The following is a 24,753-nucleotide window of genomic DNA, read 5'->3' on the forward strand; positions in this document are numbered from 1 at the left end:
CCAGCGCCCCCAGATGCTGGATGCCGAGGCCTGGTCCTTTACAGCCGCCGACGCCTTCTGAGCGAAGCCAGCCAGATGCCAGCACCGCCTTCGGCCCCGCCCCGAGCCAGCCCCTCCCACATCCCCGCCCGAGGCCCGCCCTCGGCCCGCCCCCATCTCCGCCCCGAACAAGCCCCTAGATTGGCCCCGCCCTGTCCCCGCCCCCAACCCCGCCCCGACCGGAAGAAGCCGCGGCACCCAGCGCTTATAGGGCCGGGAATGGGGGTGCCGCCGCTGCCTAGTCAGTTCTGCGTCCGCTGAGGCTGGGTCACCGCCTCGCTGTCGTCGCGGCGCCCCCGCCCCGTCCTCTGACCGTACCGCCCCCGGAGCCAGGGCCGAGTCCTCGCCATGCCGGCCCGGCGGCTGCTGCTGCTGCTGACGCTGCTGCTGCCCGGCCTCGGGGTGAGTGACCGGGGAGCGTGGGGTGGAGGACAGCTCGCGACGGCCGGGTCGGGGCCGGGGCAGCGTCGCACCGCCGGGGCTGGAGTCCGAGCTGGGAGCGCGACGGCGGCGGCCAGAGGCCCCGTGCGCCCAGCCGTGGGAGGCTCGGGCCGGGCGTAGGAGGCGGCACCGGGCCGGGAGAGCTTCCCTGACGGGAGTCGCGGCCCCACCGAGGCGTCGGCCACCCGAAGAGCCTCCCAAGCCAGCGCGGCTGTCACGGGCAGCGGCTCCCCGGACCCCGCGGGCTCGGGCGCAACTTCGTGGCGTCCTGGACGGCACTTGGGGGTCCCAGAAGGCCCCGGCCTGAGGAGGCCGCCCACCTGCGGGACCCTCCTCCTCGCGGGCGGGCGCCGGCGCTGCCTGGCGGCGGCCGCGGAGGAGCCGAAAGGGCGTTGGGATCCAGGGGAAGGGTCTGTCCTGCGCTTCGAATCCTTGTTTGAACTTTTTAAAAATTCGAAAACTTTGGGGAACGAATGCAACAGGGAGTAAGGACTCTCACCCGAGAGCTGGCCTCTGCCACTTGCCCTGCCGGTTTCTTGGTACTGGGAGGCTGCAGGCTTCCTTCTGTGCACCGAGACTTCCTTGAGCAAGTGGAGCTGTGGGAATTGCACTCTTGGAAGATCCCGCATGGGTTCGAGGTGAGGCCGCTTCAGAACCTCAAATGAAAGACTGTCTCCTCGTGGGAGAGCACCTGGGGCCATCAGAAATGTCTTTTCATCTTTTTCTGGAGGAGACGAATGATAGGGCCTGGTTTACATTCATTTAACTCTTTATGACCTTCACTCAGCTGTGGATTTGGGGGCACTTTGTGGGAGACTTGGCTTTTTTTTTTCTTCTGGTTGGAAGAACCTAAATTAGCGAATATTTTTCACAAAATGTATTGTTCAGGATGTGAGCGTGGCAAATTTGTCCGTGTTCTGTTTAATGACCTCTTTAAAGGTACTGTGTACTCTTTAATAGGGATATCATGTACCGGGTGTCCCAGTAGAGCACTGACATGTGTGTGCCTGAGTGCCAGCCACAGCGTGAACTCTTTGTAGGTTTTGCATTTTAGGTAAATAACTGTCTGTACTCTTGGAGTAACAAGAATTTGGAAACAGGAGAAGTAAATAAATAACGTTGCCTTTTTCAAATTCAGGGTTTTTTTTTTAAAATAAAGGAAAATTTGTAGACTCTTTATAATAGAACTTGTGGAAGTTAAGTTTTTCTTTCAAATAAAAACCCCACTTTTACAACTAAGGTCAGGTTTTGAACTTGAGCACCTCACCTTGGATTGGTAACTACTGCCTGGCATCTGTTCACAAACGAGGGTATAAGCAGAATGACCAAATGTTTGACATGAATTCGATCATTTCATATCGTCAAGGGATAGGTGTATAATGGTTTCCTTTGCCACATCTTTCCTTTTGCTACTTTGTCACTGGATTCTAGTGTTTGGTTATTGAATAACTTAGGCTAAAGAGCCAAAAATAACGATTTAGCTGTAGTTGGAACTATAGTTTCAGTTCGTGTAAATATTTCCAATTTGTATTTAGAAATCCAAACTTCTCAGAGTTCATGATAAAATATTCCAGACCCTTATCAAAAGGTTATAGTTTAGCGTAACTACTGTTTAGGTGAAAGGTCAGGCCGGGCCCGGTGGCTCATGCCTGTAATCCCAGCACTTTGGGAGGCTGAGGTGGGTGGATCACTTGAGGTCAGGAGTTTGAGACCAGCCTGGCCAACATGGTGAAACCTTGTCTCTACTAAAAATACAAAAAAAAAAAAAAAAAAATTAGCCAGGCGTGGTAGCACAGGCCTGTAATCCCAGCTACTGGGGAGGCTGAGGCAGGAGAATCACCCGAACCCGGGAGGCAGAGGTTGCAGAGATGGAGTCACTGTGCTATAGCCTGGGTGACAGAGCAAGACTCTGTCTCAAAAAAAAAAAAAAAAGAAAGGTCAGAATTTCACTCCTAGAATCTTCTCCCAAGAGTTTTTACCCCCAAACATAGTAAGAATTATTATTTTAAAATTGTAAATGAAACTCATAGCAAAGTTTGCAGTTAAACCAGGCAGCAGTGATGTGCAGAACGCAGTGGGTATAAAATCAGAGAAACCTGAGCTCTAACTGGTCACTTGCTAGCTGTGCCCTAGGCATATTCTTTTACTACTACTACTACTTTTTTTTTTTTTTTTGATATGGAGTTTCTTTGCTCTTGTTGCCCAGGCTGGAGTGCAATGGTGTGGTCTCAGCTCACTGCAACCTCCGCCTCCCGGGTTCAAGCGATTCTCCTGCCTCAGCCTCCCGAGTAGCTGGGATTACAGGTGCCCACCACCACACCCGGCTAATTTTTGTATTTTTAGTAGAGACGTGGTTTCACCATGTTGGCCAGGCTGGTCTCGAACTCCTGACCTCAAGTGATCCACCCACCTTGGCCTTCCAAAATGCTGGGATTACAGGCGTGAGCCACCGCACCCGGCCATGATTTTACTTCTTAGAGACTCCTTCCTGATAGGTGAAATGGGGACAGCTAACATGTGAAAGAAGGCACCACCTTCACACGTGCTTAATAGATAATAAATGTAAATTCTCTTTATGCTCCAAAGATGCTTTTTACTCTAAGCCATCATTTTTTGAATGTTATACTATGCCTCTGCAAGAAATAGTTTTTGATATTTCTTTTTGATTGATGTAGTAACTATTGCATTGGAGGCAATACTGTGATTTTCTTTCAGTGTGTGTCTTATTGAGCCAGACATTGACTCATTATGAGTTGAGACTTTAGGCTACCAGATCCAAAACGCAATAACATTGGTATTATTAAGCACTTGAGGCTGTCTTTTGTTAATCCAGAATGTGCTTATTTAGTCAGTGAGTTTTTCCTTTCTTCCTAGACCTATATCTTGCTCCTAGAGTTGGTTAGGGTTACATCATCACTGTCAGCAGTCCTCATTTTATGGTGTTTAGGTGCCACATCTCTCAATTACCAAAGAGATCAGTACAATGTGAGGCAAAGTACCTTTTTTTAAAAAAAACTGTAATATATCAGATTTCTTTCATTTAGCCAATATTTTGGTTTTAGAGGGAGGTTTTTAAAAAGTCACCGAGAACTGAGGATCATGTGTGTATAGAAACACTGTAATCTGATAGATGAGTCTTAACTAGCAATGTCTTTGCTTATCATTTATTCTGACAATGATCACCTGCATTAATTATCCTAATAGGCGATATCAAGTGTTTATACTGAGGCCATAAGTAGAATGTTTCATTGAGTTTGTTATCAGGGCTGCTGATCATGAAATTAAACTGTAGTTGTGCACATGTGTATTGTTTCGTTAACTTGCCTGCCTACTCAGCCTTCTGCAGTAATGTAGCTTCTCAGAACACAGGAGAAAAATGTATCTGAGAGTTATTCGAGAGAGAGTTCAACAATAGCCCATATTTCCGAACATAAATCTAGTGAGCCGCATTAAAGTTTCTTCATGTCTGGATGGAATAGTGTCACTTGCATAGGTCCGAGGGTTTCATTATTTGCCTGCCCCAGATTTGGACTCCGTTTTTCAGGTGAAAGAATCCTTGGATAACTGTTTCATTTTCATGGGAAACCTCTTTGGTTTCGGGATCCAAAGTAATATGTAGGTTCAATATTTTGTAGGTTTTATAATCAAATGTTCTCCCTAAAGAGATGACATAGGGAAGAAAAGCCTAATGTATCATCTTAATGGATTCAGTTTTTATTATGCACAAATAACTCTGGGCTTGTAACCTAGGAATATGATTAGAGCGTGATGCTGGCTTAAAAAATAGGACTGGTGAATCACAGTTTGTGAATAATAAACATACTGGTTGGAAATATTTCCCAGAAGCAGTTTTTTTTTTCCTTTCTATCTTTACCTATATCCCATGTTTGGTTTCAAACTTCCCTGCGTTAGAGCAACACAGCTGGTTTTAGACAGTCTTCCTATCAATATCTTATAATCTTTGCTCATGTACAAACATACAGCAAATACAACAGTATAAAAATACGATGTTATCTATTTTTGTTCACTTTTTCCCCACAGAACATCTTCTGTAACCCGGTAGGAAATGTTCTGAGTACACCATCACATTTGTCACTTTAGTAGCACCTTAGTAAACCATCATCCATGTAAAAAACATTGAGCTTCTCAGCCGGGCTTGGTGGTTTGCGCCTGTAATCCCAGCACTTTAGGAGGCCAAGGCGGGCAAATCACTTGAGGTCAGGCATTCGAGACCAGCCTGGCCAACATGGCAAAACTCCGTCTGTACTAAAAATACAAAAATTAGCTGGGCAAGGTGGCATGCACCTGTAATCCCAGCTACTCGGGAGGCCGAGGCAGGAGAATTGCTTGAACCTGGGAGGTAGAGGTTGCAGTGAGCTGAGATCGGACCACTGCACTGCAGCCTTGGCAACAGAGCGAGACTCTGTCTCAAAAAGAAAAACAAAAAAACAAAAAACATTGAGCTTCTGTGCCCAGCTGTGGGTTGGGGACTGGGGTTATAACTGATCAGGGTTGATGTGGTAATAAGCCGAGCTTTGCCTGCCAGTCATCTTGCTGTGGCCGTAGGGATCATAAAGAAAGGGGTATTTTCATTTTTTCAATTATTTTGTGTTTGGTGCTTTCTGTATGATAACAGGGGAAGATTTTCTTTTTTGAGGCATTATCTCAAAGTAATCATATTCATTGTAGAAAAGTTAGAAAGGATAGATAAGCCTAAAGTAAAAAATAAAAAACAAGCCTTCTATTATCTTATTTTCCAAACATTACCTCTATGAAGATTTTAAACAATTTTATTGAGATATAATTCACCTATCATCACAATTCACCCATTTAAAGTGTACAATTCGGTGGGTTTTAGTATACTGACGGAATTCTGCAGTCATCACCACAGTCCATTTTAGAACATTTTCATCATCCCAGAAATAAACTTCATACCTATTAGCTGTTACACACCGTTTCCCCCCAAACCTCCTAGTCCTTGGCAACCACAAATCTACTTTCTGTCTATAAATTTGCCTATTCTGGACCTCTTATATAAATGGAATCATACATTATGTGGTCTTTTGTAACTGGCCTCTTTAACTTAGCATCATGTTCTCAAGGTTCATCCATGTTGTATAATAGCATGTGTCAGTACTTTGTTCCTTTTTATTGCTGAATAATATTCCATTATATGAATATACCACATTTTATTTATCCATTGTATTAGTCCATTTTCATGCTGCTGATAAAGACATACCCGAGACTGGGCAATTTACAAAAGAAATAGGTTTAATGGACTTACAGTTCCACATGGCTGGGGAGGCCTCACAATCATGAAAAAAGGTAAGGAGGAGCAAGTCACATCTTACGTTGATGGCAGCCGGCAAAGAGAGAGCTTGTGCAGGGAGCTTCCCATTTTTAATACCGTCAAATCTCGTGAGACTTATTCACTATCACAAGAACAGCACGGGAAAGACCCATCCCCATGATTCAGTTGTCTCCCATGGGGTCCCTCCAACAGCACATGGGAATAGTGGGAGCTACAAGATGAGATTTGGGTGGGGACACAGAGCCAACCCATATCATCCATCCATTGAGGAACATTTGGATTGTTTCTGCTTTGGGGCTATTAATAATTCTGCCATGAACATTTGTGTACAGATTTTTGCATGGACATTTATTTTCACTCTTCTTGGGCATATATCTAGGAAAGAGATTGTTGGGTCATATGGTAACTCTTTGTTTAACCTTTCAGGGAACTGTCTGACTGTTTTCCAAGGCAGCTGCACTATTTTACATTCCCACCTGCAATGTAGGAAGGAGGGTTACAGTGTCTCTTATACCCTCACTGATACTCGTTATTACCTATCTTTTTAATCTTAGCCATCCTGGTGGATGTGGAGTGGTAACTCATTATAGCTTTGATTTGCATTTCTCTAATAACTAATCTAATATCTTGACATATGTTCTTTCAGATACTTTTTCTGTGCACATATTTACAGGTAATACTTTTCTTCCCCACACTGGAACATATAGATCTATGTCAATCAGCTTAATTCTGCAACATTATTCTTAATTGGCTGTGTAGTATTTCTCTGAATGGAATGGATGTACCATAATTTGACCACTCAATCATTTAGATATTGAGGCTGTTTTTATTTTTTTTTATTTTTTTCACTACACAGATATGTTTTTATTTTCATTATAAAAATTATAACAATGTAATGAACTTTCTTGTTGCTAAACTCTTGAATGAGTTTTAAGTGCTTAGTTATTTCCTTGAGATAGATTCCTACAATTGAAATTTGCTGATTGTATGTAGTATTTTACAGCCCTCTCCCCCAACCCCTAAGCAATGTTGAGTGTTTTAAAAACAAATCTAACCTTAAATTGTTTTTCTGATAGGCGGTTTAAAGTATGCTATTTTCTTTTATCAGTGGCCACTTTCTTTTAGGAGCGTAGACTTTAAAAGTTGGATGAAAATAGAATGTTTACATTTTGTTTATATTTTGAAGATGTAAATAAACCAAGGCAGTCTCTGGATGATACCCTTTGTACCTAAAAGCTATTGAGAAAATGTTTTATTTGGATTTGTTAAATGACTCATTTGTGGGGTCCTTTGGTTTGCAGTGGTTTCAGATCAACTTTCTAGGAGATGTGGCACCCATGAGCACCCTGAAATACCTCGGGATAATTCTCTGGTTTTGAGGGTGGCCCACCTCCTACAGATAAGATTCTTTGTATGGTCGGTTGTGAGGCCATTTAAAAATTTTGCCTTAAGACTTCATAAATCAGAGTTGATACATTGATTGTCCCTTTTGGAGGCTGCAGTTCTTAAAACATGTGGCTGTTTTTCCTAGGAATATTTAAGTACCACTTGATAATAAAGTACTACCTTTTGCTGGGATTATCTACCTGGAAAAAAAAAGGGAACAAAAAATTAAAAATAAAATGTAATATCTGTGGTGTTTTATTTTTTGTTTTGTTTTGCTTTTCCTGCAAATTTATTCTTCCAAAAAAAAAATGTCCCTTTCAAAATAATCACCCTTTGGCGTGAATTTACGGGTTATTGAAATCAGTCTTAAAAAAAATTTCCAGTTAAATTTAACAACTTATCTAACCCATTTTAATTCAACTTTAAAACAAAAACGAACCTTTGAAAACAAATATTTACTCTTAAGCCAGTTATCCTTATACAAGTTAAAACATTCTCCAATTCCTTCCAGTCTTTGCTTAATAGGACTTTTACATGATTCACACTACACTTTTGATCAAAATTGTTATTACCCAGTTTGATCACACAATTTATTGAGGACACTTGGATTTGGTTTTCAGCTATTTATTAAGATGAAATCCATCCTAAAGTGAGCAGGGTTTTTACCATTTAGGGGATTCAAAAGTATATTCTTTGAAGGGAATTTCCAAAGAATTCCAGAAATATTTTGAGCCCTAGAAGCATGTATGAATAGATGTGTAGCCTCCCAAGACAACTGGAATCAGAGTGCATTAGACTGCTTGATGGGCTCTCGGCCATGTAGTCCAATGAGTCTCAATTTCTTCCCCCTCCAGCTGCACATAAGAAATATGACGCACATCCCTCAGTAACAGTATGAGCACATCAGAACCTAGGAGGGTGGTGTTTGGGGCACCCTCTCTCAGGCATTACCCTCCTCTCCCAAGCTGAGAAAAATTACTACCCTGCTCTGTCTTCCAGAGCAGACAGATGGGAAAAGGCAACCAGCAAGGGCTGGTAACCTGTCCAAGGTCATGTGTGAGTGGCAGAACCAAACCTTAAACTTGATCCTCCTACCTCCCTTTGAAGAGCAGCCCCTGCAGTGCTTATGTTCTAGTGTGTATGTTGGGACAAACCAGTCTGGCTACCCTCAGTCATACCCTGAGGAGCTGACCAAACTATGTGGCCATGAGAGAAGGATCTAGAGAAGGTCTAGGCCAGTAGGCTTTCTTGTAAGCTTCAGGAAAATACCCAGATAATGTTCTTTTTCCTCCGTTAAGAATCATGGCCTTCTACCCTTTGTTGCAGTTGTGCGAAGATGCCATTTTGAGATGGGAATGCTGCCTTCACCTGAGAGTCTCCATCAAGGAAATTGGCCATTTTCAACTGTAGAGTCAAATCCAGCAATCATGGAGAGAGTAGGGATTAAAAGCCTGCTCGGCTGGGCACGGTGGCTTACGCCTGTAATTCCAGCACTTCAGGAAGCTGAAGCGGGCAGATCATAAGGTCAGGAGTTCAAGACCAGCCTGGCCAACATGGTGAAACCCCATCTCTACAAAAATACAAAAATTAGCCAGGCATGGTGGCGGGCACCTGTAATCCCAGCTACTCGTGAGGCTGAGGCAGAAGAATCGCTTGAACCTGGGAGGCGGAGGTTGCAGTGAGCTGAGATCCTGCCATTGCAGTTCAGCCTGGGCAACAGAGACTCCGTCTCAACAACAACAACAAAAAATTGCCTGCTACGCCTAATTCACAGTTTAAGCTAATTTCTTTGCTTGGAGTCTAATAATATCCAAGCAGGTGCATGTTTTCAGTAACATCTCACCTAGTCATATGTCTGAAAGAACAAAACTGAAAGTTCTTTCCTTAGAGGCCTTTAACCCAAGCCGCTCTTCTCTAGCTCAGTCACAGCCTTCACCAAGAAGTCCTGAAAAGATAGAACTCTTGCATTACCGTGCTGGTTCTGGGTGTTTGCCTTTGCAGAGGCGCCACCTGCCAAGCAGTTCTGGCACCAGGGAGCAGGTCTGTGATGACAGGAGACAGTGGCTGTGACTCTGGCTCTTAAACCACAATGGAGGGATTCAAGTTAGCTTAGGTAGCTCTCAGAAGAGACTAATGAGGGAAGGAAGGAGCAACGGGGGCAGGAAGGTGCCCCTGGGAGTGTGTCTCACTTCCCTTGCTGGTTCATCCGAGAAGGCAGGGACCCTGGCTTGCTGATGGTTGCATCCTCTGTGGCGTTTAACGTGGCATGCTGGTTATACCCACTGTAGGGGGCACTCAGCAAATATTTATTGAATTCTTCTTTGAGACTCATTAAGACCAATAAAGGGGCTGTATTATATCATCAAGCAAGTGGGTTGTGGATGGGGGTGGGAGGTATTGCTTCAGCTATATTTTATATTCTTTAATGGGATTGCACCAGTTGTGTGTCTTTCTACAGAACTAGAGGAGCTTTCAGGATATTTGCTTGGGTGGACGTGACCCATAGTGTGTAGTGTTCTTTTGGTGGGCTCTTCTTATCAGTAATGAGATTAATTTTTGCATTGCCAAACTCCATGAGGTAAACGGTTTGTGATTATTTCATGTCAGTTTCATTTTTCACTCAGCATGATGTTTCACTGTTAAAAAAATGAACCTTGGCCCAGAGTTGTCCTCTCATGTATTAAACATGACTTCCTTTGTTAGTAGACTAATTTATAATTATAATTCAAAACCATCCCATTCTCCAGTGGATTATTTCCCCCCTCTCTGTCAGATGAAGGAATAATTGTTTATCTGGGCTCCAGGAGTGTCTGTCATGGAAACCGAATTTTTCTGTACATTCTCTGAACAAACAGTGCTGTCACATCCCTAGAACCTGACATCGTCATTGATCTCCAGTTGAGTCAGAGAAGTTTGTTGACCAAGGTAAATCAGATCTCTCTTCTCTTAAAGCAAATGGCCCATGACTCCTGAGGGGCCGCTAGGAGTGAGAGAATCACCTGTACAGGGGGCCACAACTGTGGCTAGGAATGTGTTACTTGAGGCGGTGCTTCCGAGCCATGACTCAGTCACCTGGGGAGCTTTTTAAAAACGCTGTGCTGGGGCCCCATCCTATGTGAATGAAATTGGAATCTCTGGGAGTGGGGACCAGCATCTTTTCTTTTTTAAAAAAAAAATGTTTAAGGCCAGGCTCAGTGGCTTACACCTGTAATCCTAGCACTTTGGGAGGCCAAGACAAGAGGATCACTTGAAGTCAGGAGTTTGAGACCAGACTGGGCAACAATGAAAGACCCCATCTCTACCAAATAAACCAACAAAAAATGTTTTAAGGCCCAAGTGACTCTGATGTGCAGCCAGGATGAGGCCTTCAAGTAATTTTTGTACCTTAATCCTGGAAAGAACAAATGCATCTCCAAATTCCCAGTCACGTCACAGAGCACGGGACCAGACTAGACACAGCATTTGGCTCATTTTACAGAGAGGTTAGGAGTGATAGAGTCCGCTAGTTAGCGTTAGAACTAGAAATAAAGTTCTAACTTTATTTCTAGTTCTAGGCACGGTGGCTCACGCCTGTAATCCCAGCACTTTGGGAGGCTGAGGCGGGCGGATCATCTTGAGGTCAGGAGTTGGAGATCAGCCTGGCCAACATGGTGAAACCCCATCTCTACTAAAAAAAATAACAAAAATTAGCCAGGTGTGGTGGCACGTGCCTGTAATCCCAGCTACTTGGGAGGCTGAGGCAGGAGAATCGCTTGAACCCAGGAGGCAGAGGTTGCAGTGAGCCAAGATCCCACCACTGCACTCCAGCCTGGGGAACAACAGTGAAACTCAATCTCAAAAAAAAAAAAAGAAACCCTAGAAAAAAAGGAACCTAATATTACATTTTCTCTACTGTACTATATCATTCAACTTTTAAAGAGCAGGTAATTTAATGGATTTTTTTCTTTGAATACAAACTGTTGAAATTGCTTTTATCAGCTTTAACTAATAGGCCTTATATTAAAACGTATTTAGTTACTGAATTGTAAGATGTTTAAATGTTTATTTAAAGTTACCCGACTTATGCTTGTTTATTTATTTATATATTTGTTTATTGCCTTTTCCATATATTAAGAGGCTTAAGAAATCAAAACCATATTGTTTTCCAGGTTCCTTCACAGTATCCTGATGGGTAAAATCATCTTCATGGTTTTAAAAGAACCTTCTATAACAAAAATGAAGTAGCCAGTGCGAGTGAGGAGAAGGGATTTGTAGAAGGAGTGAGTGAGTTAAAGCACAAGAAGAAGCTTGTGAACCAACAGGAACTTTCCTATCAGGGTGGGAACGTATGTTTTGGAAGCAAATGGTGGGAGGGTGCAGGCTGTGACACTCCCTTCCCCTTTTCATGTGAGAGCTGGCTATTAGCCTTATTGCCTGAGTCAGGCAGAGTTCCCTCGAAGGGGTTGCCGAGTTGACAAGCCCAACTGTAGAACACAGGAGAGGACCAGTCAGTTGTCTCAGCCCCCGGACCCATCTCAGTTGTTTCTCAGAGGATCTTTATTAGCTGGTTTAGAAACAGGAGGACACTTGCTTTCAAGCATCACATTGAGTGGGCTGGACCAAATCCAAAGCTCTGCTGGAACCAGGTTGACAAATGTCAGTAGAACTGGGAGCCCGCTCTTTGAATACAACCTTGGAATGGGGCTTGGCACCTGGCCTGAAAGCGCTGTGTGGACTCCAGCACCAGGGCTGTTTCCTAATTTAACTTAATGCTTAAAGGAAATCCCAAGTGGCAGACCAGTTCTGCACTCCTTGAGCAGATAGGCATTTAGCTGTTTTTAAATGTAAAATCATTTTAGCTGTTTTTAAATGTAATCATAGGGCCAGTATCTTGTTTCTATATGTGTGTTTGCCCCATATGATGAAATTGTATGCATTCTTTCAGCAAGTGAGAGTCCGGAGGTTCTGTACTAGCTAGCTGTGCAACTTTGGGCAAATGAGTTATTTCCCCCTCTGCTTCCTCATCTGTAAAACAAAGCAATGGAACCAGAAAATCTCTTTGGTGGGCCTGTTTCCAAATGTCTTCCCAAATTAGGATCACCATTTAGGTGAAAGCGACTAGTCCCCCAGCCGCCTCTTTTTCTGGTGCAGCCTCATATGGGGAGGTAGAAGATGGGAGGGCTGCTTTGCTTTGAGCCTCCCAGCTTCCTAGCTCTTGAATGTAGTGAATTTCATCTGTTCATCCATTTATTTATCAACTTTTTGAGTACATATTTTATGCCAAGCACTGTTTGAGATGCTTGGGAAACATGAACAAAACAAAGACCCCCGCCCTCATGGAACTTCTACCTAGTTGGTTGGGATAGACAATAGCATGGTAAATACATTATATAGAATGTGATAAGGTGATAAAATTCTGCAGGGGTTGTAGGGGAGAAACACAGAGCAGAGTAAGGGAGATGGAGGCCTCGTAAGTTGCCACACACCGTGGTGTGGTTTCATCAGCTGTCGCTCACCTGTCTTGTATAGGGCCTAGGGCCTTCCCTGACCACTGTACTCTCGTAGACTAGATCCCTTCCTGCACTCCAAATAGCACCACGTCACTTAGTGTTGGGGTAATGTACAGGTTGGTGCTCCTGTTTGTTTCTTGTCTAATCTTCTGGAGGACTGGTGTTGATAGTCCTCAGGTATGTCTGAAAATCCTGAGCAAATATGAGGGACTGAGTGTGAACATTGTTGATTTTTCTTTACTTTCTATTTCTTTTTTCTTTTCTTTTTCTTTTGCTTTCTTCTTTTTTTTTTTTTTTTTTTTGAGGTAGAGTCTCACTATGTCGCCCACACTGGAGTGCAGTGGCGTGATTTTGGCTCACTGCAACCTCCGCCTCCCGGGTTCAAGCGATTTTCGTGCTTCAGCCTCCCGAGTAGCTGGGATTACAGCCATGTGCCAACATGCCCAGCTAATTTTTGTATTTTTAGTAGAGACGGGGTTTCGCCATGTTGCCCAGGTGAGTCTCAAACTCCTGGCCTCAAGTGATCCACCTGCTTTGGCCTCCCAAAGTGCTGGGATTACAGGCATGAGCCACTGCGCCTGGCCACATTGTTGATTCTTTAAAAAAATTTTTATTATTTATTTGTTTTTTGAGATGGAATCTCACTCTGTCACTGAGGCTGGAGTGAGTGCAGTGGCACGATCTCTGCTCACTGCAACCTCCACCTCCCGGGTTCACACCATTCTCCTGCCTCAGCCTCCCAAGTAGCTGGGACTACAGGCACACGCCACCCAGCTTTTTTTTTTTTTTTTTTTTTGTATTTTTAGTAAAGACAGGGTTTCACCGTGTTAGCCAGGATGGTCTCAATCTCCAGACCTTGTGATCCGCCCGCCTCGGCCTCCCAAAGTGCTGGGATTACAGGCATGAGCCACTGCTCCTGGCCACGTTGTTGATTTTTAAGGATAACATGATAAGACATTAAATCCTGTCAGGGAAACCTCAGAAAACCCCCACAATTCAGAGGGGTCAGAACCAGCCATTCTTTGATTTTTATGATGGCTGTGCTCCCAAATACACAAATGGGTGTGTTTGTGTGTGTGTGTGTGTGTTATTTTTTTTTTTTACATTAAATAAGATTACATTTTTTTTCCATTGTAGAAGTATTTGTAACATCTCCTGATAAATTCAAATGCAGTAAGAAAGTTCTAAGAACAAATTTGGGGAATCTCTGACCTTTAAAGGTACTACCTCATTATGAGCAATCCAGTGACCTTATTCTAGAATTCTGTTAGGGTTCGTTTTCCACTTGCCATGAGCTGGTTTTGCAAAGAAGAAAACGGTTTCCTTTATATGTGGAGATTAAGAACAAGTTTATCTGTAGTTTTGGTGCTCGACTAACTGGGAACCAAGCCACAGTTGCTTGTAAAACGGACCCTAAGTTATCTTGATCTTGATGGTTCAGTGCTTGGAAATCTCTGGGGCTTTCGGTGCCTGGTAAAAGTTCAATCACTTATCTGATTTATGGTTGGCAGAAGAAAAGGTATCACCCTTTCAGTTTAGGAGATGGTTGCTTTTAGAGTCTATAGTAGGTAGGTGTGCCTGGGAGTCAGCCACCTGGTACCATGTAACATTAGTTGATTTTCATGGTATTTCTTTTCCCCATCCTGAACCTTAAAGTGAGTCAGATTATTACTAATTTCTAATGTTGCAATATTTTGATAAGCGGAGACACTTAGATGTTGCAAGACCAGGATTGGAAATGACTGTGTTCAAAGGCATCAGGACTTCTAAACTCTCTCAAATTGTTATGCAGATTTTGGGCATGTTTTGATTGGTTGGGGCTAGAAGAAGCTGCAGCAAAGCCTGAGGAGAGATGAGGGTCTGGTAAGTCACGGATCATCATGCTTCAGAGCTGCAGCCACCATCCACCTCAGGCTTCTTACTTTCTCGGAAACCCATGCCTGGAGAAATCTAATGACTTGCCCAGAGCTCAAACCAGACCATGCATCTGTGTGCCCACCTCATCTTCTGTCAGCTTCATTCACCCCAAAAGCATTTATATGTTCCAGACTCATGAGGATACCTGAGGAACTTTGGTTTTGTTTTTAAACCAAAGAGTTTTGAGAGGATAAAATAACAGGTTTTGAAGCTATATGGACACAGGCTAGGGCAAGGAGTGAGAAGACAGCTGAGCAGGGTAGGATGGGACCAGACTCTTGGAACTGCTCTGAGCAGGACCTGGATATGCTGCCAAGTCAGCTTTCGGGAAGTTCGGCCATGGAACTTGCCATCTTTTTTTCTGCATTACACGACTCTCCTGCTAGACGGCAAACCCCTTGAAGCCAGGAGTTTTACAGGCCTTGGGGCGGCATTGCCTTGTGTGTAACTGGACCCTTCTTTCTGCATATATGTAGGATAAGAGTCCAGCCTAGGGGCAGGGTTGGAGTAAGTGAACTAGCACACAGGAGTTGAAATAGAAGAGTCAGCCAAGAGGAAGAAGTATGAGGCAGGGAGTGCCTGGAAGAGATTGACAAATCCTGAAGTGCTTGCCAGCCTACTTGAGTAATGTGAGACCATGAGCCAATGACTTACCTTGTCCTGTAAGTTTAGTATCCCCAAGATCTCTGCCTCTTGTAATGAAAATAGTCCTGGCACTGACTGCAGGTACTGTGGAGATGGGGCGCCTGGAAGATTAAAAAGACGGGAAGATGCAGGTTTAACTCCTCAGCCCTTCAGAGGGAGCTTTCTGATTCCATGCATGACGGCTAGTCAGAGAAATGGCTCCCCGTCAAATGAGGAGTCTCAGGAAGCAAGAAAACCTGCCTTGGGGTTTGTCCTGAAGGCCACATTTCATCACAAAATCAGCCATATTTACTACACTCTCCTACGAAGTTCTGATGATATTCAGCTGTAAACCAGCTAGGCAACATCAGTCGAATGTTAGTATAAATTAAAACACTGGAGGAGACTCACCGAGAGTGTGAACAGATTGTGGTTGGTGTATTACACGCCTCACCTTAGGGAGAGTGCTTTTTTTTCTTCCAGGTGGCTTTACAACGATGTGAACAGCAACCTTCCTGTTCTTTCCTTCAGCTGCATAGATAACAAATAAGACACGTAAAAAAAAGATTCTGACTCTTGTGGCCCACTCCATTCTGGGGCTTCTCCCCCAACCTCACCGTGTCCCATATCCCCTCTGCCTTCTCTGTCCAGCTACACTGGTCCACTGGGTCCTCAAACACAACAAATTCTCTGCAGTCTCAGAATTTTGCATAGGCTATTCCCTCTGCCCAGGAAATTCTTCTTTCCTTCTCCCTTTCCTATAGATCTTAACTCAAACATCATTTTTAACACTGTGCTTCCCCCACCATCACAAGACCAGATGCTCTTCTTCTGTTATGCTGTCGCAGTTTCCAGTATGTCCTTTTCATGGCACTTACTACAATTTGTCATTTTATGTTTGTGTCATTATTGATTACTGGGGTCTCCTATTGGACTGTAAGCTCCATGAAAGCAGGAAACCAGATCTCATTTGCTGTGATTAGATCCTAGTGTCTCATACAGTTCTTAATGAATAATAGTAACTGACACTTACATGATGCTTACTGTATATTAGGCCCGTTCTAAGAGCTTTGCCTATGTTGACTCAACACTCCTTGCAAAAGCTTTTTTTTTTTTTTTTTTTTTTTTTTAGCATTTACCTTCTTATTACAGTCTTTAAAAGCCCATGGAATTATTCTAGGGACACAGAGGACTTTGTGGCATAGATTTAGGTAAAGGTCACCGGGCATGGTGGCTCACGCCTGTAATCCCAGCACTTTGGGAGGCCGAGGTGGGTGGATCACAAGGTCAGGAGTTCAAGACCAGCCTGGCCAAGATGGTGAAACCCCCATCTCTACTGAAAATACAAAAATTAGCCAGGCATGGTGGTGGGCGCCTGTAATCCCAGCTACTCGGGAGGCTGAGGCAGAGAATTGCTTGAACCCAGGAGGCAAAGGTTGCAGTGGGCCGAGATCATGCCACTGCACTCCAGCCTGGGCGACAGAGTGAGACTCTGTCTCCAAAACAAAACAAAACAAAAAAATTGCCTGGCGGCATGGTGGCTCGTGCCTATAATCCCAGCTACTCCAGAGGCTGAGGCAGGAGAATTGCTGGAACGTAGGAGGCAGAGGTTGCAGTGAGCCGGGATCATGCTGCTGCACTCCAGCCTGGGCGACAGAGCGAGACTCCGTCTCAAAAAAAAAAAAAAAGATTTACGTAAAGGGCAAAATGCTCTGGAAAAATAAAGTGTTAGGTACCAGGGAGATTTGGCCATAGCTGGAAATGTTTAACTCTGCGAATACTTGGAGCCACTAATTATGTATACTTGTTTTATTCATAATTTGTAATGGTCTAGGATAGTAAAAGTAATGTGAATCATGGTTGAATTTAATAAAATGTTTTTAACCTCATCCTAAAATATCCACTGATCCATCTCATTCAATGGCAATATGCAGTGGTTAAGGGAACATAAAAACAAACATCCACACAGCTGCACAGTTTTCATGAAAGTCTATCTCATTATTGGTGGGGGTAGCACATTTAACAGCTTAAACATATAGGTCACTGCATGATGCCGCACTGATAACTAGATAGTCAGGGAACCAACTAACCAGTAACTGTTAAAATATTTAAAATACAGCTTTTGTTTAGATCATCCTTTGGATCACCTTCTTGGGAAAAAAGCCTGCTAGTCACAGTGGAAATATATTAAGGCCCAATCTTCTGATATCCATTCCCAGAGGTTTCTTTCAGCTAGATTAAGCCTCCACCTCCAGAGCACACCCAAGTTTGTGGTCTCCAGCATTGATGATCTCTTGTCTACCAGAGCAGACAGTGTGAGCCTCACACCAGGCCTCAGAGTCTGTGTGTAGCCCACTCCAATTAGACTAGAGTTGGTGACTTTTGCATTTACTGGTTTATGATAAAGGATACAGATGAAGAGACGCATAGGGCAAGGCATGCGGGAAGGGGCATGGAGATCTCATGCCCTTGGGGTATGCCCCACCCATCAGGAACCTCCATGTGTTCAGCTGTGCAGAAGCTTTTCCCAACAACTTTTTAAAGTTAATTAGCATTATCCCCATTTTATGGATGAGAAACTGAAGGCACAGAGAGGTAAGTGATTGCCTGAGGTGATCTGGCTCCAGAATCTACCTTTTTAACAACCACATTATACTGCTCAGGAACTACACTGAACTTAACAAGTATCTATTGAATCGTTTAGCCGCAGCATCATAGGTGAGTTTCCAAATGATGGAAATACAATCCCATAACTTAAAATGTAGTAATGTTTACTGACAATCTCCTCAGCAGTTATACTCTACTTCCTTCTTCTTCTTCTTTTTTTTTTTTTGAGACAGAGTCTCGCTCTGTCGCCCAAGCTGGAGTGCAATGGTGCAATCTCAGCTCACTGCGCTGTCCACCTCCTGGGTTCAAGTGATTCTCCTGCCTCACCCACTCGAGGAGCTGGGATTACAAGCATGTGCCACCGTGTCCGGCTAATTTTTGAGTATTTAATAGAGATGGGGTTTCACCACGTTGGCTAGGCTGGTCTTGAACTCCTGACCTCAAGTGATCTGCCCACTTTGGCATCCCAAAGTGCTGGGATTACAGGCATGAGCCACTGCTCCCGGCCACTGCTTCCTTCTTGAACACCACGAGCCAAACATATTTTAACTCTTCCTTAATTATTCCTGATTGTCTCCTAGCACCAGTTGTTACATTATTGCTGTCTGCCCACGAGGGTAAGAGATGAGGAGCAATGGAGGTAAGAGATGAGGAGCAGTGGATTATCAGGTTTTTGAGTTTTGTTTACTTCCTGATGATTTCTTTGGCTGCCACCAATTTTTTTTAAATTAAATAGTCTCCCTTAATATTTGTATAACTCTTTTGAAATTCTCAATATTTGTTTTGCTTTCTTAGTGTTTAGAGAGATGTTGCTATTCTTCAGTTTTTAAAAGAAAAAACAAATGTGGAAGCTTAGCCACCTTGCCCCACAATCCAGATGCCCAGGTCCACTTCTGGGACCTAGAGAAGATGGCAATAAGATTGGATGACCTGGCCGGGCGCGATGGCTCATGCCTGTAATCCCAGCACTTTGGGAGGCTGAGGTGGATGGATCACCTAAAGTCAGGAGTTTGAGACCAGCCTGGCTAACATGGTGAAACCTCATTTCTACTAAAAATACAAAAAATTAGCTGGGCACGGTGGCATGTGCCTGTAATCCCAGCTACTCGGGAGGCTGAGGCAGGAGAATCGCTTGAACCCAGGAGATGGAGGTTGCCGTGAGCCGAGATTGCGCCATTGCACTCCAGCTTGGACAACAAGAGTGAAACTCTGTCTCAAAAAAAAAAAAAAAAAAAAGATTGGATGACCTCCAGGCTAGGCAGAAGCCTGACCAGGGTAGTGACTTTAGAAAGAGAGATTCCTGGGAAAACTGAGAATGACAGCAGAGAATATCCTTTATAGGATCATTATAGCCATTCCACAATGTGTACATATATCAGAACATCATGTTGTATACCATAAGTATATATAAATTTTATATGTCAATGTAAAAAATAAAAACAAACTTTTAAAAAATATTTTATAATATGGTCCCTTGTCCATTCCTGCCTGGGACAGCCATTTTTCCCTTTTCACGAGGGAGTTCTTCCTTTGATGTCTGGAAAGCCCTCCTCTTTGAGCCCATAGGTTTGCTATCTTCTGGTTGGTAATTCTTTCCTGCTTCTGTTTCCTGCCGACCACTTGATAAGCTGGAGAAAGCAACGTTGTTCGCTCTTGGCCGGTTCCTCATGCTTTGCCCCTTTTTCTGAGTCCTGTTTTCGAGCCTCAACTCGGAAGGTTTGGTTGTGCCAGCACAGTCTTCCCAGCAGTTTCTTGTGCTTTCCAATCTCTATTCAAATGTGTGAGGATGCATAAAGATCGCTTCTCAGAGAAGCCTAGATAATGGAAAACCTATGCTGAAATTACAGAAATCTGATGTAATATTGACATGAAAAAGTCAGTATCAGAATATGCTTTCTTTTCTGTGAGCATCTTATTCCTACCAAGTGAAGCAGCCATAGCTTACTGTGTGGGGCCCATCAGTTTATGCTTGGTCATTAAAATGGGCCTTACAGTTCAAAGGAGTTGTCCTGTGCTGATCAGTAATGCGCGTTTCCTTGGCACTGACATTAAAAGAATGTTGGCTTCATCAAAGGAATTGGCAGTGGCTACATTATCATCGTCTTCATCAAAGGACATTTTTTAAAACCATTAGAACTGGGCTGTTCAGGAGATCTATTATATAACATGGTGACTATAGTTAATAACAACATATTATATACTTGAAAATGGCTAAGAGAGTAGATTTGAAATGTTCTCACCACAAAAAAATGATAAGTATGTAAGGTAATGGATATGTTAATTAGCTTGATGTAGCCATTCCACAATGTATACATACATCAGAACATCATGTTGTACACCGTAAGTATATATAATTTTTATATGTCAGTGTAAAAAATAAAAACAAACTTTTTTTAAAAAGACTGGTTTAGGTAAGTGTGTATTGTAGGAATTTTTTTATGGTGGTTAAAGCTGAGACCTTTGACCTTTTGTTGTGTTATTCCCATTCCCACCCACTTAGATGTACAGTGAGATCTCAGGAATTTTCATGCTGAACATTTTTTAAAGACCCCTCCCTGTATAATTTGCATTGCCATTTGGTATATTGGGTTTCTATAGAGACTCTAAAAATTACATTTTGGTCTCATCCAAAAGATCCAACCCTCATATCAAAGTGGAGTGCTGATCTTCATCTACCCCAGCAGGATTCAAAGGGGGAGCTTCAGGCCTGAAGTAATTTAGGCTTTAGCTCTCAGTGAACCATGATTTAAAGTAGTGAAATTATAGTGTGGCATAGTGGGCAAAAGGGCTAGACGGGGAGGCGGAGACCTTGGTTCCAGTCCTGTGTCTATGGTTAACTGTCTGTGGTGCCCTGGGCAAGTCACTTCACCTCTCTGAGCCTTGATTTCTTTTCCTGTGAAATGAGAGGGTTGGGTAAGGTAATCTCTTCGGTCCTTTTCATCTCAAAAATTACACATCCCAGAAGCAGTAAACAGTCCCTACTGGTTGATCTGCGTTGTGTGGAGCCACATGGACTTAAAGGATTATCCAGCTAATTGGAGAGAGGAAGGTGGTATGGTGGCCTGGGCCGGTAGAGAAGTGTGTGATCCTCAAATCAACTTCAAACAATGGGGGTCCTGGCTGGCAGAAGTCAGTCAAGCCAGATATCTCAACTCGGGGTGTATTTCATAGTACTTCTTTTCTAGCCTAAAGTTTGGCAACATCTGGCCAGTGTAGGTAGCAATTATGTCATAAATACAGTTGTTTGTAGGTAATTTTAATTTAACTAGAGTATTTTTCCACTTTCTACTTGACTCTTCTGTCTACTCCTCTACTGTCCCCTGCAAGAAATTCCTAACTAAATATGAAGAGCAAAATTGACAGTTTCAGATTAGTTGCTGTTACCAGGACTGAAAAACTTGGTATGTAATTAAATTTTTTTTCCCTTGGGGTTTCTACGTGAGGACTTCTTTTTTTTTCTATTTTTTTTGAGATGGAGTTTCCCTCTTGTCACCCAGGCTGGAGTGCAATGGCGCGATCTCAGCTCACTGCAACCTCTGCCTCCCGGGTTCAAGTGATTCTTCTGCCTCAGCCTCCCAAGTAATTGGGGTTACAGGTGCCCGCCACCACGCCCAGCTAATTTTTTGTGTTTTTAGTAGATACGGGGTTTCCCCATGTTGACCAGGCTGGTCGCGAACTCCTGACCTCAGGTGATCCACCTGCGTTGGCCTCCCAAAGTGCTGGGATTACAGGCGTGAGCTACTGCACCCGGCCAGGACTTCTTAATAGTAGGTTTAACTGCACATGAGTAGACATACTCAAATGGGTAAAATTTGACTTTTTGTAAGGCCGATGGTGCACATACAAATTTATAGTCTGTCAGGCCTGTATGTATTAGTTTATTTTAGTTTAGGATGTTTCTCCGTTAAAGTAAATTAGCCCGATACGTTTCTCGGTTGTTACTAGATGTCAGTTGATGCTGTTTCCCTTTAGCAAAGACAACAAAATAGAGTAGTGACACCTGCATTCTAAAGCTCAGCCACTAAATGAGCATGCAACCTTGGGTTTCAGTTTTCGTAAAGTGTGGGATTTGGCTTAGCTCCCCAGGTATCCTGAGGGACCTTAGGGATTTGATACCACCCTAAGAAAAAGGGCTTGTTTTCCTAACCACGTCAGGGAAAACGATTTCATGTAGCACCATTCATGTCCAGATATATTTCTTCTTCCAATGATGGCAATGTAAGTTGATGGCAGAGCAACCATGAACATAAACAGAACTGCAAATGGTTGAACTCAGACACTCAGCCCAGGCCCCAAAACCAGTTTGGGGGGAACTGTATTCACCTATTATGAAATTAGCATACCTTTGCATTCAGGAATACAGTGGATTTATGAGGTACTTTTTTTTTTTTTTAAATCAGATCTGTTAAAGGAGGACAGTAGCCTAAACTGAAGAAGAGTCCTAACTGTCTTGGGTGGTGGTTAATTACACCATACGCCAGACTTGCCACAAACACTGAAAGTTTAACTCTCTCAGCTGCTTAGTTTGGAAACCACACAGTGCTGTTCAGTTAGGCCTTGGCCTTTTCTGCATCCCAGCTAGAAACTTGACTCCCATCCAAAGCAAATGTCATGGTTGCCTTTATTGACTTAATATCAGGAAACATAACAGCCGATAGACTGGTTAGAAGGAACTGTATGGTTGATGGATTATTGCTGACCTACACACAGGTAAACGAAGTATAACAGAATTTGGAATGATTTACTAGTGGACTGAAATCTTTAAAACAGTAAGACTTTTGTTTGTGTCTATGGCTGATGTTTTAATTTGGTTCTGAATGTTCTTCCACAGACAGGAGACTAAAAGTAGTGAAATTTTTGTTACTCACTGTTCAGGTGGCTGTATAGAAATCTCCATATTTGGGTATAAGTACTTTGCTGCAGTATGTGTAAATGAGATGAGGGTCAGGGAACAGGGTTTGATTTGAATAAAAATCTGTTTTGTAGGCCAGCCGCTCAAGCCTGTAATCCCAGCACTTTGAGAGGTGAGGCGGGAAGATTGCTTGAGCCCAGGAGTTCAACACCAGCCTGGGCAACATAGTAGGACCCCATCTCTACAAAAAATGAAATAAAAAGCCAGGCATAGTGGTGCATGCTTGTAGTCCCAGCTACTCGGGAGGCTGAGGTGGGAGAATCACTTGAGCCCAGGAGGTCGAGGCTGCAGTGAGCCATGATTTGTGCTGCTGTACTCCAGCCTGGGTGACAGAGCAAGACCCTGTCTCAAAGAAACAAAACAAAACAAATTTTTTTTGTATCTGTCTTAATTAGGCCTTTACTTAACATAACTTCAAAGATAGTCCTTTGTGAGCGGAGAGTTGAGCCCCTCCTGATCATTGTGAGGCTTTTACTCTGAGGGCTTGCTTTAATCATTGAGAGAGTTTTATGTCATGGACCTTTGCACTTACTGGGCACTGATTTCAGTGTTCTACTGCTTTGGTGAATTTTTGATGTCTTTTTGGCCATGATCGGACAGTCTCCTACTATGTGATGAAATGGTATTAGAAAGCGGTACTCTGCTGGCTGCCTTTATAAAGCAGAGAATCCCAAATGGCCAGGCTTTGAGTTTATAGTCTGAGGTAGGTAATATTGCTGCAAGTAGAAGAGTTGTAGACACAGATGTCCTTGTTTTGAATATCCTTTAGTGCCTTTCAAGGGTCTGTGTTATAGAATACCATTTTGAGGTACTTCTTCCTGTTGTTTTGATGTTACTGCACAGGTTGAGTGAGAGAGAGCTTGTGTGTGTGTGTGTGTGTGTGTATAAGAAACCCTGTACGGACTGGTGTCCTATGAGAGAGACAGCGAGCTTGTGTGTATGTGTGTGTGTGTGTATGTGTGTGCGTGTAAGAAACCCTGTAGGACTGGTGTCCTGTTACGGCATGCCAGAAAGTGTCTTACTGGTATTTCTTAAAATCAGCTGATCCATCCTGTGGCTTTCAGCCGGTTATAGCCAGCAGAATAATCCAGTCTATTTGCCATTACTCATTATTAACCCCTACTTTCTTATCCATCTAGACAGCACCCCTCACCACATCCACATGTGTGGTGGATCAGCCTTATCTTGCTTTTTTTGATAGGTGCTTTGGCATAGGCACATTCCCCTGTGTGGCATGCCCTTCCCACCTCCAAGCATGATTGCCAAGGTTAATAATTATAAGCTCTAATTCCTTAGCACATTCTAATCCACTTGAAATCATTATTCTACATTTAGCAACATGCACTTTTAATTGTTCTCAAGATTTCATGTGTCCTAACTGAGCAGTAAAACAAAATATCTTGGAAATCTTTCTTATATAATCCTTCTCTCACTTGCATAACTTGTTTCAAGTCTTACCTTTAATACTGTGATATGTATTCATTAGCCAACTAAAAGGAACCCTTAAAGCCAATTTATTGCTTTACCTCTGTGCCAACCATCCAGTAGATTTGAGTCCTGGCAAGGAACCCTGCACTGCAAAAGGCAGCCTGGCTGTTGTTGGCAGTTTGTGGGTTCCAAGAACTGAGGTACACGTGGTATTGTATGATATTCTATTGTCCTTGCTCAAATTACGTATTTTTAGTTTGGAGGAATGGTTTTCTTTCTTTCTTTTTTTTTTTTTTTTTCGAGTTGGAGTTTTGCTCTTGTCGCCTAGGCTGGACTGGAGTACAACGGCACCATCTCAGCTCACTGCAACCTCCGCCTCCCAGGTTCAATCGATTCTCCTGCCTCAGCCTCCCAGGTAGCTGGGATTACACCATGCCTGGCTAATTTTTGTATTTTTAGTAGAGACGGGGTTTCACCACGTTGGCTAGGCTGGTCTCGAACTCCTGACCTCAGGTGATCTGCCCACCTTGGCCTCCCAAAATGCTGGGATTACAGGCGCGAGCCACTGTACCCGGTTGTTTTCTTAACCTTAAATAAAT

General features: G+C 43.3%; 1 protein-coding gene across 1 annotated transcript in view; it reads left to right on the top strand.

The window, feature by feature from the left end:
• The first annotated feature begins 216 nt into the window (after positions 1 to 216).
• ERN1 (endoplasmic reticulum to nucleus signaling 1) overlaps positions 217 to 24,753 on the top strand; it is a 91,132-nt gene continuing 66,595 nt past the window's right edge. Inside the window, exon 1 of the mRNA XM_055386855.2 lies at positions 217 to 441. Coding sequence (XP_055242830.1) covers positions 388 to 441 — 54 coding nt within the window. The 5' untranslated portion in view covers positions 217 to 387. The remainder of the gene's footprint in view (positions 442 to 24,753) is intronic.

This window comes from Gorilla gorilla, chromosome 4 (assembly GCF_029281585.2).
Source record: "Gorilla gorilla gorilla isolate KB3781 chromosome 4, NHGRI_mGorGor1-v2.1_pri, whole genome shotgun sequence".
In the NCBI taxonomy this organism is placed as follows: domain Eukaryota; kingdom Metazoa; phylum Chordata; class Mammalia; order Primates; family Hominidae; genus Gorilla; species Gorilla gorilla.